Source organism: Centropristis striata, chromosome 22 (genome assembly GCF_030273125.1).
Source record: "Centropristis striata isolate RG_2023a ecotype Rhode Island chromosome 22, C.striata_1.0, whole genome shotgun sequence".
NCBI lineage: Eukaryota > Metazoa > Chordata > Actinopteri > Perciformes > Serranidae > Centropristis > Centropristis striata.
The window spans coordinates 427,199-442,500 of NC_081538.1; the positions used below are offsets into that span (position 1 = coordinate 427,199).

Consider the following 15,302-nt stretch of genomic DNA (forward strand, 5'->3'; position numbering starts at 1 on the left):
GGTTCTGGGTTCTGGATGTAGTCTGGGTTGAACTGGGCTCACCTGTTGGAACCTCGTATCACAGACCAGCACCAGTACTGACTATAGACTGTATAAATATATATATATATATGTATATGTATGTATATACTGACTCAGTGAGGAGCCTGTTGCTGCTGCACATCTGCTTCTTCTGCAGAAAGGCTCCATGCTGCTCTCTGCTTCAGACTGCATGCATTTAATCTAAAATACGTTCGTCAGACATAACGTTAAAGCTCTCTTTTAAAGCGAAAAAAAGCGCTTGTAAACAAAACGTATCGGCTGAATGTTACTTGAATCTTACCGAGGCGAGTCAGACTCTGTTTGGTTCTGACGTGCTTTCTATTTAAATGCTCGTGCATCACCGAGGTGCTGCCGTGATACGCAGGTCTGCTTTGCAAACCTTGCAAGTCATTTTTTTATTGGCCGTATCCAGGCTAAAATGCTCCCAAACTTTCTAAGTTTTGGTACGTGTAGCTGTGTTGGACGCCGCAAGCGCGTACGATACCGCTCGCGCTCGGCAGAGATTGTAATAAAGTGAGATGCCTCACTCTGTTGGAAAAACACGTCTGGTGACAATAGTCGACAATGGAATTCATTGTCGACTATTTCTATTATCGATTTTTGTCGACAACGTCGACGAATCGTTGCAGCCCTAGTCTTCAGACAGCTGATTGGTCAAACTGTGTGCTTTTGCTTGGTTGGAACAAAAACCTGCAGCCACACGGCCCTTTGTGGAATAGTTTGGACATGCCTGATGTCTAGAATCACTGAGACTACAAACACACCTAACAGCTAGCTTTAACTTGTAGCTCCTGTCTGTTTTTATCTTGCAGGTGTCAACAGCAGACCAGCGGCGCTCCAGCCCCAAAACCATGATCTCCTGCAATAAGAAGTCTCTGTACCTCCCCCCGGAGATGCCCGCCATCCATGTGGAGTTCACAGAGTACTACTTCCCCGACGGGAAGGACTACCCCAGTAAGACTCAGTGATTCAGCTTCTACTTTAAGAGTCATTAATCCCCATTAGTCGTCCGTGAGCTGTTTTGGCTGCTACTTTCTAGCTTTCCTCCCTTTCTGGACATGTTCAGCTAATTTATTCAGCGGTGGGTAAGTCATTGACTGCTATGAAGACATTGATTTTCTGAAGTACGCCCAGTGCTCTGAATGAGGAATCACCCAATTAATTCATGTTATGGATTTCTCACAAATTCACTCCATTAGGAAATATTGTACAAACACTTTGAGGTTTTCTTTTTTTGCCAGAAAGAGGAAATTGTTCTTTCTTGTGTTTCCTCTCTGTGATTGCTCAGATGTCTCTTTCCTCTCTCTTCCTATTATATCATACATGTGATTAAAGAAAGAGTAACCCTGCATCTCCTCCTCTAGTCCCGTGTCCCAACCTCTACGCCCAGCTCAACGCCCTGCAGCTGGTCCTGGATCCTCGCAGCCTGGTGTGGATCAACCTCTTCGCCCTCGACCTCCGGCAGAGTCTGGAGCAGTTCATGGAGATCTACAAGCTCGACGACTTCCAGAAGCCTGAAGAACATGTTGACATCAAGGTGGACGGCCTCATGCTGAAGGTGAGCTGGAAACATGAGCTTTATTCAGGTTTAACCCTCTGAACCTGGAGCAGCTCAGGACTCTCATATGTTATGTGCTGTGGCCTTGTTTATCCTGCAGCTGTATGGAAACAGCCCAACCATGGCTAGAAGAAGGGAAACTTACAATGTTACAATGCAATAAACCAATCAAGAAAAAAACATATAAATAGAATCTTTATCTACAACATTTTCCAAGTGCCCACAAGTGTTACCAACATAAAAAAAATAAAAAAATTCTGACTCCACATGCTTTACATATTTTTACATTTTAACAACCTCTTGTCCTCTCCCCTCTGCTCTGTGTAAACATTCTGCAGTTCAGTTGAAGGTTCACTGTTTTTTTCCGTCTTGTTCATGGCTTCTCAGTTGTGCTAAGTAGCGCAGAAATTAATGTTTTTAACAGGATCTGGCTAGTGCAAATGGTATATTTTGGCCTATAGAGACACATATAGAACACTGATAAAATATTATTTTTTAAACTTTGATTTGGTTATCTTTCCTGATGGAAGAGTTCATCGCACCTTATTTGCATAAGTGCCGGAAATGTGAAAATCCAACTATAATTTCTCTCTTTACAGTTCCTGGCTATGATCTGGCTTTTTCTGATATTCTCTTTATATTTTTCTATTCTTGAAATGTTTTTCTTTATGGTTTTACTATTTATTCTGTTTGTTTTGAGACATGTCTATGGTGAAACCAAAGAGGAATTTCCACTCAGTGGATAATAAAGTTTTCGTATTCGTATTCTTTCAAGAAAACATTCCTATTATAATGTCTTTTTGTGTTCTCTAGGTTCTATCATTATAATGTTTTTTGTGTCCTCCTATCAGCTGGTGATCCCTACGGACCGGGACTCCTCCTGCCCCCCCGACCTGCCCCGCTCCGTCTCGGTGCAGACCTCAGAGATGGTCGCCACCAACACGCGCCACCCGGCCAACTGCACGCGCTCCCACCTGGAGGCGCTGCTGCAGGCCTTTGAGGAGGAGCCCTTCTTCTCTCCTTCCTTCTCCTCCTTCCCTCGCTCCTCCTCCTCCTTACCCCTCCTCCATCCCGTCTTCCAGCGCCACGCTCACGAACAAGACACCAAGCTGCACGAGATCTACCGCGGCCTGGTGGCGCCCTCGCTGGGCACCGACGCCCTCAAGATGCCGGCCGCCACCGACTTCTGGGCGCTGCACTTTGCCCAGTTCTGGGTGGACTATGAGGGGTCCCGGGGGGGGAAGGGCCGGCCGCAGCCCTTCGTGGACTCCTTCCCGCTCACCGTGTGGGCGACTCAGCCCGCCAAGATCGTCCAGCACCAGGAGAAGCTGCGGAGCGGCGCCGGGATGACCAGGAGCACGTCTGGAGAGGCCGTGGCCCGTCTGCAGAGGAAACGCTTACTAAAGGAGTTTTACAGTACGGAAGGAGTTCCTCCATCAGTTACTCCTCCCAGTAACGGACTCCATAAACCCCTCTCACTGGACAGTCTGCCTTCCTCCTCCTCCTCTTCATCAGCAGCAAGTAAAGATGCAGGTGTGCATGTTTTGGTGCACGTGCAGAAGCATTTAAGTGCTCAGGTATGATTTTCCATTCTTGTTTTCTAAACTGCATGATATGTAGGGCAGCTATTCTCAACCTTGGTTGAGATTGATGATTTCTGGGGGTCGCCAAATCATGTTGGAAGTCAGCTCTGTCTCCACTGTGTTAAAGTGTTTTAGTCTTTTTGGTCATTTAATGTCTTTTTTTGATCATTTTGTGTCTTTTTTGGTCAATTTGTGTCTTTTTTGGTCATTTTGTGTCTTTTCTGGTCATTCTGTGTTTTTTTGATCATTTTGTGTCTTTTTTTGATCATTTTGTGGTCAATTTGTGTCTTTTTTGGTCATTTTGTTTCCTTTTTTTTGGTCATTTTGTGTCTTTTTTGGTCAATTTGTGTCTTTTTTGGTCATTTTGTGTCTTTTCTGGTCATTCTGTGTTTTTTTGATCATTTTGTGTCTTTTTTTGATCATTTTGTGGTCAATTTGTGTCTTTTTTGATCATTTTGTTTACTTTTTTTGGTCATTTTGCTTCTTTTTTGGGTGATCTGAACTGTGTGTGTGAGATTGTGTTCAGTGAGCGGGGGTCGTGGACAACATGCATGTTAAATTGGGGGTCGCGACTCAAAAAGGTTGAGAACTACTGATGTAGGGATACATTTATGCATAAAGTGGTTATTTCTCATCAGATTTTCAATTAAACATTTGGAAATGTTGCATCACACCACAAGGGTGCAAAGATTTTGAGAAGAAAGACATTTTTTTCTGCTGTCTTAAGAGCTAAAATGAGGAAATGTGATACATTTTTTGCATCCCTTTGAAAAGTTTTCTGGCATCCTTAGAGGACATAGCTGTCATAAAGTTATACATCAATAATATTACAACATTATGTTCCACTTCCACTGAGTAAAACTTTTAATTATCCTCAGTCCTGATCATAACTTCCAAAATTTCATTTATTTAACTCTTTAAATGCCAGTTTGTTTACGTAATGCCACTGTTGTTGTTGTTGTTGTTAAAGGCAAAATATACAGCATTTTAATGATTTTCTGTATACTAAATGCTAGGGGGAATTTTTATTTTTGTTCAGTCTGTGATACCACCAATAACTCTTGTGGAAACCAGGAAAACAACATGTTTTTGTCCCATTAGTCAAACATGAGAAAATGATTAAATCTGGTAGAAAATAGAAAAACCTGTAATGTCCGTGGGATCAGAAACTGGTTTTAATGGGCTCCAGTGGGACATTTCTGTCCTTCAGGGTCTGATGGTTGTATTTTCTCCACTTGGTGTGTTAAAGATTTATTATACGAGCTGAAGTTTAACCACCATGATTTGAAATTTAAAAAAACCCGACACCCTGGCCAAAATGATCAAAAAACTAAAAAAGCCCAAAATGTCCCTAGTGAGACACAAGGGGAAAGACATTTATCATATATGGACAGAATTAGATAGTTCCACCCTATAAAATGTGATGATCTGCTACTTTTTTTTTCTTTCTTTTTTTTTTTAAATTCACTTTTTATTGAGGAATTTTTTTTACATTTTATACAGAACAAAGAACAAGAACAGTTGGGGTGGAGGGTGCCAATATCACACAGCGTCATCATTTTCTCCTATCATCATTCTTTGCAGCAGTCGTTGTTAGTTAAATTAGTTAAAATTAAAGTTTTATATAAAATCAGAACTTGTAGGCTTAACATATTCTGTCCACTTTGACCAGGTTTTGTAAAATGAGTCCATTTGTAACTTTAGATGAAAAGTCACTTTTTCCATTGTGTAGATGTCTTGTGTGATGTTGATCCAGTCCTCATGTTGTGGTTGCTCAGCTTTGAGCCATCTCCTGGTAATAACTGCCTTTCTGCTTGCTGCTAAAAGAATATAAAGCAGTTTCTTGTCTGCATAGCTAAAGCCGTCTAGTAATATGTTACCCAGATACACAGTTTCAAATAAAAAGGGGAAAACAATTGAGAATACATTTAGCAAATGATGAGATTTGCTCCTTTTATCTATTTTATATTGCTGTGAATCAAACTGAAAGGTTTCGAACATCTCTGCTGTGTGCAGGTGAGCCACCGGCAGTACGTGTTCCTGATGCACCTGCAGCGCAGCATCAAGGCCCTGCAGCAGACCCTGCAGCAGGACCTGGAGCAGATGGGCTCCAAGAAGGACCGCAAGGATCCTCAGCGCCCTGCAGACCACCAGCCCTTCACCGTCTGCCTGGGCCTCCTGCTGAAGAGCGCCGAGGTCTCCCTCCTCCTGAAGCCCGTCCCCCCACCAGAGGGCTCCAGGTCTCCTCTGGGCTCCGAGCTCTCCCCCTCAGAGAGCCGAGGAACCCTGGAGCCTGGCAGCGATGCAGGAGAGGGGGGTGAAGGAGCTGGGTCTGAAGGAGGAGGAGCAGGAGGAGGAGCAGCCAGAGGGAGCTGCACCGTGGACCAGCTGCTCTGTAACGAGGTCTCTGAGGGCGGAGCCTCGCAGGGCCCCGCCCCTCTGCTCCCAAACTCTGCTGCTACACGCCCAGACCTGAACCACAAAGCCTCCCTGGAGGAGAGGACTCTGGCTAAGAGCTCTGGGAGGTGGAGTTCAGAAGAAGGAGGCGAGGCGGTGGTGGACGGGCTGGCAGGAGGAGAAGATGCAGGATTAGACTCTAAAACCCAGACCGGGGACCCGCTGACAGACTGGAGCGACAAAGACAAGACGGCAGCCGGCAAGATGCCTCAGTCCATCTCCAGGTATTATATATATATATATATACAGACAGTTAGACTCATAATCACCAAGATATGACTAAACTGAGCTGTATTATTAGTTAAAGAGAGTTTTATAGAAGGAAACAACAGATTTAGGCATTTCATTTACTATAATTATATCATCCAAGTAATCATTACAGCAGTTTTTAGAGTTTTTCTAACTGAATTAGAATCTCCCTCTGTGCTTCACTAAACCTAATGACTCAGTCTCTCTCTCTCTAACTGAATGTGTCTGATCCTGAACACAAGAGCTGTGTGTTGACTCCCTCATCACTGTCTGTCAGTGTGAATGTTCGGCCTTCACACGTCTCTGACATCATCAGAGTCATTTGGCTTGAAGCTGCCTTCTCTCTCTCCCTGTGTGTTTTCATCCACCGTCTCCATTTCCAGCTCTTCATTCTCACTCACGTCCTTTTCTGCTTCTTAAACCTTCACTTTGACCCACGAGTGTGTGTGTGTGTGTGTGTGTGTGTGTGTGTGTGTGTGTTTGTTTTCTCTCTACCAAGGAAAGGAAGTTTGTCTGTGGTTTCTGATCTCCTCAGCTCCTCAAACTCCAGCAGATCCACCTCCCTTTATTCCATTTCCAACATGTAAGGCACTGGATCTGTGACTCGCTGTAGTAATGAGTGTGTGTTGTACCGTGTGTGTGTGTGTGTGTGTGTGTGTGTGTGTGCGTCTCGGATGAATATAAATCAGTCCAACGTGTGTGTGAATCCCCCGTGGGCATGCATTTGCATGTGTGCATGCCACGCTGCTCCTGGTGTGTGTGTTGTGTCTGTCTGTGTGTTAAATGAGGACCTGTTGACTCGTGGGGACGCTGGAGATGAAACCTTCTTCTTGTTTGTGACTTTTTTTTTTTTTCAGCCTTGTGTTCTCAGTCTGTGGGAGCCACTTTGATTTTGTCCTTTGTGATATTTCTTTTCTTCTGTGGATTGTTTCTTGTGCTTGGGAGAATAATAACACTTGGTTCCTACATGACCTTAAACAGCAGCACACAAAGGAACGAAGACATATTTAATTCATGATTTGTGGAGTAAACCGTCAGTTCTCTGAGAAGCAGCAGCCTCAACACATCCCTATCAGACACCACAAAATAAAAGCACCCACATAGTGTTTCTCCTCTCCTCTGGTCTCCTGAAATATAACGATCCATGTCACTGTCGATCAGCCAATCATAAATCAATCAGTCAGAATCTGTGGCATGCAGAGACAGTGTTGCTCCTGCAGCACTAGAGTCCTCAGAATGATTGAATGATCTGTCTGTCTGTCTGTAGTGGCCGTCTGATGCGGGACCGCTCCCAGTCCAGTTTCTCTGTGTCCTATAAGAACATGAAGAAGAGTCCGTCCCTGCAGTCGCTGGACAACATCTCCATAGACAGCTACCTGATGGAGGACGGAGACACCTACAGTCTGCTGGAAAGAGGTGGAGCACACATTCATTCATGCATTCTTCCACATAAATCTACAAACAATAGTCTCTTTCTGCAGTGGTGGTTCTAGACCAGTTTTACTGTGGGGGCCAAGGAGGGGCCAGTGTTTAATCAGAGGGGCACATTAGCACATTAAAAAATGGCAAAGATGATATTTAAGCATTCAAAATCTTTGAATGTCTTGAAAAAGACACAAAATGACCAAATAAGACACAAAATGAGAAGACAGAATAACAAAAAAACCCCCACAGAAGACATAAAAATGACAAAAAAGACACAAAATGACTAAAACAGACACATAAATAACACCAATGACAAAAAAGACATAAAAAAGACACAACAGATACAAAATTTACCAAAAAAAGACACAAAAAAGACACAAAAAGACACAAATGACAAACAAGGTCAACAAGACAAGAACAAAATGTTTTCACATATATATGATTACATTGCAGATAAAGAATGTTGTCTCATCCCCAAATATCTACAAATAAAACCCAACAGTAAGAGAACTGTAGTTCAAGATCACCTCAATCACATAATGAGCCTTCTCTCTTTAGGAAAACCAATAAATCCTTCTGTTTGAATCCCTGATGGTAACTTAAATATATTTTCAGCTCCAGCATCACTGCTCTGTAGCTGATAATGACCTCTGACCCTTTTGTATAAGGGTTAATACAAAAGATTTAAAGAAATATCTGATTGTTGTACATATACTAGTAGTCACCAGTACTGAGCAGAAGGTGGCAGCATTGCTCTGATATCTCATTAATGAACAGTGACAGTGGAAGAGTTTAGTCTGATGTATTGATAAAACCTGACCATGCATAAAGGGCACATACTGTAGCATTCCCTCCAAAAGATGGTGGACCGACTGATGGTTTTCACGATGTTTATTTCCATACAAGTTCCTTATTAAGTCCATAAATCAAGGTGAAACCAACGTGAGAACTGTAGTCCAGAAAATAAAGAAAATACAGTTACATTCCGTTCCCACTACTGTAAACACAAAGCAATACACAACAACAGCAGGTACGCAAAGTTAGCTTAGCATAGCTTTCCAATACAAAAATAAATACGACCACAAACACTAAACACTCCACCTTGTGTTTGTTTTGCTATTAGTCAGCCTTCACCGTTTTATTCTTGTGATACCTTCACAGCTTTATTTTCCTTTTGTTTCCTTTGTTTACTGTAACCGCCAGGAAGAAGGAAGAGAGTTAGCGATCCTTCAAAACAAAAGCTCATTGCTAGCATTAGCTCAAAAACGAACAGTGGGCACATAAAAAACAGATGAATTGCATTTTTTACCATAAACTTAAATCATGAATAATATTTTTATACCCAAATCATGTTAGAATGTATTTTAATCACTTTTTAAGGACTTTTTAAGATTTAACCCATAGAACAAACACAAGCTGCCCTCTAGTGGACAAAACGAGAAACAGCATTTCACAAAACCAAACAGTGGTTTGTTACACACGTATCATGTCTGTGGAGGTAATGTGTGTTTGTCTTCATGTACAGATGACGTGTCCATCTCAGGCTTTAAGGACGCCATCAGCGAACAGAGCGCCACTGAGAGCGCCGCGGAGGCCGTGATTGGCCCGGAGCAGGAGGGGGGCGTGTCCCCCGACACCATCAGCGCCACCTCCCAGAGCATCGACGACCCCACCAAAGATCTAGTAAGAGATTTAAACTCTGAGAAGTTAGGAAAAAGTTTAGAAATAACACAAAATGTCTGGGAGATATATTCTCCTGGACTCATAGCTCCACATTAATATTGATGTTGTGGATCCATATCTCATCTCACATACTGTTCTACTGCTTCTCACTGTGAAGAATAATATTTATTGCAACTATGATTCATACTCTCGCCTAAAAATAAACTGTTGGTGTCAGCAATTCAAACACAATAAGACAAAGTGTGGAGGATTTTAGAAATGTAGAAAGTACAGAAACCTGCCAAGAAAAGCCAGTTTTTGCACACACAGAATGTGATGAGGATTGTTTTTGTTTCTTACATTTACATTTAGTCATTCAGCAGACGCTTTTATCCAAAGAGACTTACAGGAAGAATAAAAGCAAACAATCAAGATATAGTGCAATAAGAGCTATTAGTGCATCAATAAGTGCTAGTGACAATTCTTTAAGGAGTAGAATTATGGTGTGGTCTAGGAGAGAAGATGCTCTCTGAAGGTCTGCAGGAGGTTTTTTTTTTTTTTTTACAATATTTTTATTAGTTTTCAAGTTTTACAATAAAATCCAAACAAACAAAAGTAAATGATAACATACACAAAGAATGCAGAGCAGGGGCCTGTTGCACAAAACTAGGATAAGGGATTAAGCCGGGATATGTTGGTTATCCTGGCTCAACTTATCCGTGATCCGGTTGCACAAAAGCAGGATAGGGGGCAGTGGGATATGTTATGGTATAAGTTACCATGGAGATTTAGTCTGTGGAGCAAACCTGCTCCAGACCAGGTTATGTTCCAGGATCTATTTAATCTCATCCCTTATCTCAGTCAGCAGTCACCACAAACGGACACCAATAGTTATTCCACTGCCCTTTACACATTGTTATCACATAGAACTAGACCCTATGTCATTATTTAAACGTTTGTGATCATTCATTTCAATCATTTTGGATAATTAATTATTTTAGATGATGTTGCAATCATTAGATAATTTACAGTTTCCCATAGACTATAAGGCTTGAGAGTTGTTAAAATGAGGGCCGTGAAGCTTTTTGTGGAATTGTACTTCAGTATAGGTTTCACCAACAAGGAGATACATAATCTTTTGGCACATCAGCCAGCATCACATTGTCAGAAGTATCAGGGCTTCAGTGTGTCCCGGTGGCTCACACTGGTAGGACGTTACCATTAAGGCTGAGCCCTTGCTGTGGCGGAGCCGGGTTCAAATCCAGCCTGTGCTCCCTTTGCCGCATGTCACCCCCTTTTTATCTGTCACTTTCAATAAAGCATGAAAAATACCAAAAAAATTATCTTAAAAAATGAAGTATCAGGACTTTAAAAAGATGCAAGACAATACATCTGTTCCGCAGAAAGAATCAGTCTCATAAATTTATGACTTTTGTTGTCTTCCTCAATGTGGCCCTAAAACTCGGTCGTATAAAATACACATCCCATATAAATAAATATATACACAAAGTGTAACATTATGTTCCTTTATTGAATAAGGATAAATCAGGTAAACCATCGGCTCCTTTCAAAACTGAAGTCACAGTGACTCTTCAAGATAGAAAGCACAGAGTCAAAGTATATTATACACGCAAGGATAAATACACATTAAAAGGTCTGAATATAATACACCCCGCATGTCTGCACACTGAAATAAATGCAGGACAAATCCATACACATGGAATGAACAGAATGATGTAGTAGCCTCCCTGCTAGCTTTTATACACACAGTATACAGCACAATCATCATAAGAGGCCAAATAAATTTAAATAAAAAATAAATAAAAAAACACAAATTCCTCTGCCACTGCAGGACATATTTAACTTAAATTGAAAGTATGCATATCAACTAAAATAATTCAACACATATTGGTCCCTCATGAGACGACCACTGTCGTCATCAGGGAATATTGCTGGATTGTCCCAGTCCATGGCTGGGGGCCCTCTGGGGGCCCTCTCCTTCCTCAGGCAGGCCACATTGTGGAGGACAGTGAAAGCGTGCCTTCAGGAGGCCAAAGGTCATCTCAAGTCTGGGCCTGGTCCTGGTCCTGGTCCTGGTCCTGGCATGGGCATGCTTGTAGGCCTGCTGTGCGTCCTGGGGGTCTGTGAATGGTGTCAGGAGAAAAGGCTGGCAGGCAGACCCCCTGTCTCCCAGCAACACACCAGAGAATTCACCTGTTAACACAAAATCTCATCATTACAACCTCAAACAGAGTGACATTCTTGACACAGCCATGATGTAAAAAGTGGTTATTAATGGTTGTGTGGCTCACCTTGTGATAGAGATTTCAGAGGTCCCAAAGACTCTGGAGTCATGGACTGAGGCCATTCTGCCTGGCTCAGTCCATGACTGTTGATCATACAGTCAGCATTGCAGACCATCTGAAATCATAAGATGAGGACGATTAAACCAATCAATGCACATCACAAGCAATGTACAGTGTTCATCAATTGACAATATCAAAAAGTTATGTTCACCTGAACATTAATGCTGTGAAATGATTTCCTATTCACAAAATCCACCTCATGGGCCCCTGGGGGGGATCTTATGCTGAGGCGTGTGCAGTCCAGTGCACCAGTGACATTGGGGAAACCTGTAACACAAAGTAATGAGTATCCTACTATGACTGGTTATGACTGGTAACAGTTGTCCTGTAATTTGTAGATTTTCTCACCTGCAATCCTATAGAACTCCTCTTTGATGTCACAGAGTCTTCTGTGGCCAGGGAAGGACACTGTAATAAATTATTCTGTAGTCATTTCATTTTACTTAATATATTTGATCAAGTGCAATAAATATAAATGTGTCCTTGATTTTGAGGCAGTTGTTTAAGTAACTTTAATATAAAAATGTTTGAGATAGAATCTACTTATTTTGATCACATTAAATATAATCTTTATGTGGATGTAATTCTAAATCAAGAGAATTTTGAATGAATTCAACACAATAGAATTAGTCCGTTTTTAATTGACAGGCACTTCCTGTTAAGTTATTAACTCAACTTGTAATGTAGTTAGATTTAATTAATAATATTGCGTGCAATTTGTTGCCTCGATTTTATTGAGTAGCTATTGTTTATCTTTTTTTTTTTTTTTTTACAGATGAAGACACATACACCCTAAATATAAGAAAAGAGAAAATGTATCTATTCCAAAAGGAAATCCAATGAAGTCAGTAAGTGACCGTGGGTCCTTTGAAAGGCGCTATATAAATTAAAGTTATTACTTTTATTAGCTCATCTATTTATCAAAGAATAATACAGTCTGGTGGAGTTATATTTACACAACTTCAGTCATATCTACAGTCCATTTCAATTAAAAATTCAACTCATTCATAATCAGAGTACAACTGCGTTTTTGGAAATGTGAATTAACTATTTGGATTGTAATTGTGAGGTTTCAGCGGTGAGTGTGCAGTTGTGTTTACTTACGCATTCAGACGGTCAGCAACACTTTGCCACGTGTTTTCTCTTTGCTTTATCACTGTGGCGGTGTTGCATTTCTTTTTAATAATGTCTTTCACCTCCTCGTATGCCTCCATCCGGATTTCTCCCTCCGACGGGGTAAAGTAAGCCGCTCTACTCGCCATGGTGAATCAGTGAATCTGTGATCGGTGGCGGGGTCTATCTGAGGGAGCCGCGAGCGCGCACTTATCCAGGATAGGTTTCACCTGGCTTGATGAATCCGTGTCTGCTCATCCTGGATTGGGCTTTGTGCAACCAACTGAGCCTGGACGCTGTTGTTTTGGATTCTTTGAGCCCGGCTCAGTCACTGATCCTGGATGTCTTAATCCTACTTTTGTGCAATAGGCCCCAGAACCCAAACCTTCATACACACACACACATTCACACCAGGTAGATTTGCACGAAATGATATAGGCCTATGTATACATACACACACAGCCTGTCAGGAGGTTTACAGGAGTCCAGTCTAGAGAAGACAGCAGCTTGAGTCAGGAGCTAAGTGCATGTTGAGTTAGATAAAGTCTGACTGGTTCCTGTGTGCAGGTGAGTCTGACCTGTTCCTGTGTGCAGGTGAGTCTGACCTGTTCCTGTGTGCAGGTGAGTCTGACCTGTTCCTGTGTGCAGGTGAGTCTGACCTGTTCCTGTGTGCAGGTGAGTCTGACCTGTTCCTGTGTGCAGGTGAGTCTGACCTGTTCCTGTGTGCAGGTGAGTCTGACCTGTTCCTGTGTGCAGGTGAGTCTGACCTGTTCCTGTGTGCAGGTGAGTCTGACCTGTTCCTGTGTGCAGGTGAGTCTGACCTGTTCCTGTGTGCAGGTGAGTCTGACCTGTTCCTGTGTGCAGGTGTCGGTGCTGGTGCTGAAGGTGCAGGCGGTGTGTGTGGCGATGGAGGCGGTGGGCGACAGCACGGCCGTGGCGCTGGAGGTGGGCCGGGTCACGCCCAGCCAGCTGGGCAACGTCAGCCTGAGGCAGTACCTCAGCACCCGCAGCCTGGGTAACACACACACACACACACACACACACACACACACAGGCTTTATTATCAGATCTGCTGCTTTACCAAACCATGCTTCAGGTCCACAGTGGCTTCTTTTGTTTGTTTTGTTTTTGCACGATTCCATATTTTGACTAACATTTGAAGGTGTCGTAAACATTACGGGTGTTATGTGTATTTTTTTTTTTTAGCTTTTTTTAGTAGGATTTTTAACAAACAATAATCTCAGTGACAAAAGAGCATACACATTTATATACAAACAGAATTTTTTTTTTTAAAGAAACAAGCAATATATATGAATCATTACACACAATACAAATAAAAAATAAATTAAAAAAAAGCATTTAAATAATAATTAATTAATTAAATAGAAATAAAACATAAATAAATAAATATACATTAAAAAAAAATTCAAAGATACTAATAAGAAATAATGAATAAATAAGGTTGTCCTACAGCTAGCATGCCACTGTTAGAATTGTTGTATAGTGATATTTTATAATGCAGACATGACCAGGAATACTAAGTGCTGAGATGATGAGAATGTATCTTGTTATTTACGATTTATTATGCTTTTTTTAGTCCAGTACGTGAGTGCATTGAATTTCATTGTATATTCTGTGCAATGACAAATACAAATCTAATCTAATCTAATCTAATCGAACAGTAAAAGAAAAAAACAAAACAAACAAAAATCAGACAATGAGTTAAAGGCCTATATATATATATATATATATATATATATATATATATATATATATATATATATATATATATATATATATATATATATATATATATATATATATATAAAAAAGCTTATATATGAGACGTGAACCCCAAATGTTGTCAGATTTGTAAATTAAACTACTAGTTTAAAGATGAGTCTTTTCCACTCTGATATAATATACCATATCTCTTCTCCAGTGGGTGTGAGAGTTATTGTATAGAGGTATTGCTGATTCCCAGGTGATCAATATTAGACATAAAGCTGATAGGTTTTTAAAGCCTTTGATCTCCTTTTTAGACTTGTGGAGGGAGCGTAATGAGCGAATCAACCCAAAAAGCCCTCTGGGAGCTTTGGCTTAAATTTTCTCCCCCATCGCCTCATAAAGGACATCCAATATTTGGATCTATGTGTGGTCTTTAACTTTAATTATAGGCACACTAATAAACTATAATTACAGTGAACAAACAAGACTAAACGAGGATCAAAGTGATGGAGGTGTGGTGGTGGGATAAGAGAAGTTAAAGGACAAGTCCAACAAGTTTTTCCCCATCCTCCATGTAACACAATACAAAGCAGTGCATGGAAATAAGTCTTTTATTTTGAAAAGCATCCATAACAATACCACTCCGTTATAGGGTGAAAATCTCTGAAACCATGGTCTCATTTGTTTGCAGATTTGATATCAAGGTTAATTTGATTGTAAAAAGTGATTTTATTTTCTTACAATTTCCATACAATCATTTATAATAGCCATCTGTAAATGTGTCGCCCATATTGAGGAATCACAAGCTCAACAAATAATAAAGAAGTGAGCATGGACTAACTGGACATTAATACATATATAATGTAATATAAACTGTATCTTAAATTACTGAAAAATAAGATAAGTGTAAGTGTTAAAAGCTGTTTATATTACTAGTTTATACCAAACTTCCATATGAATATCATCGAAATTTAGAAATGCATCAAGCATCATTCTTTGCAAACTGCAAATTGGCAGAATACTGTAAAGAAGAACAAGCTGCTCCTGTTTTAAATTGTGAGCTGTGTGATTACATAAAACAAATCCACCAAAATAGACTTCTGTTGAAGTAGGCTGCAG

At 41.0% G+C, this 15,302-nt stretch overlaps 2 protein-coding genes across 7 annotated transcripts in view; one reads left to right on the forward strand and one right to left on the reverse strand.

Annotated features, from left to right (window-relative positions):
* The window catches only part of bltp3b (bridge-like lipid transfer protein family member 3B), a 54,055-nt gene that overhangs the window by 27,636 nt on the left and 11,117 nt on the right, over window positions 1-15,302 (forward strand). For 3 of the 5 annotated variants that reach the window (XM_059325749.1, XM_059325747.1, XM_059325748.1), the window contains 7 exons: window positions 855-996; window positions 1,407-1,600; window positions 2,452-3,177; window positions 5,200-5,864; window positions 7,157-7,305; window positions 8,840-8,997; window positions 13,320-13,470. In XM_059325749.1, the coding sequence (XP_059181732.1) occupies window positions 855-996; window positions 1,407-1,600; window positions 2,452-3,177; window positions 5,200-5,864; window positions 7,157-7,305; window positions 8,840-8,997; window positions 13,320-13,470 (2,185 nt within the window). Of the gene's footprint in view, window positions 1-854; window positions 997-1,406; window positions 1,601-2,451; window positions 3,178-5,199; window positions 5,865-6,388; window positions 6,473-7,156; window positions 7,306-8,839; window positions 8,998-13,319; window positions 13,471-15,302 lie in introns of all 5 variants that reach the window. The other 2 variants (XM_059325745.1, XM_059325746.1) reach the window with 1 other exon arrangement.
* On the reverse strand, window positions 10,286-12,818 carry LOC131960516 (putative nuclease HARBI1). 2 transcript variants are annotated; one of them, XM_059325752.1, is made up of 4 exons: window positions 12,447-12,818; window positions 11,691-11,750; window positions 11,494-11,609; window positions 10,286-11,397 (listed from the first exon to the last, which is right to left on the reverse strand). In XM_059325752.1, exons 1-4 carry the CDS (start codon window positions 12,448-12,450, stop codon window positions 11,269-11,271), a joined length of 309 nt encoding a protein of 102 aa, XP_059181735.1. In that variant the 5' UTR covers window positions 12,451-12,818; the 3' UTR covers window positions 10,286-11,268. The 2 variants fall into 2 exon arrangements, 1 of the variants encoding a protein (XP_059181735.1); XR_009389693.1 differs by lacking the exon at window positions 11,494-11,609.

Excerpts from the sequence above, each read along its gene's own strand:
- LOC131960516 (XM_059325752.1), bottom strand. Across the intron at positions 11,610-11,690 it reads GGAGTTCTATAGGATTGCAG|GTTTCCCCAATGTCACTGGT; the intron begins GTGAGAAAATCT and ends TTTGTGTTACAG. Across the intron at positions 11,398-11,493 it reads TTCACAGCATTAATGTTCAG|ATGGTCTGCAATGCTGACTG; the intron begins GTGAACATAACT and ends TTATGATTTCAG.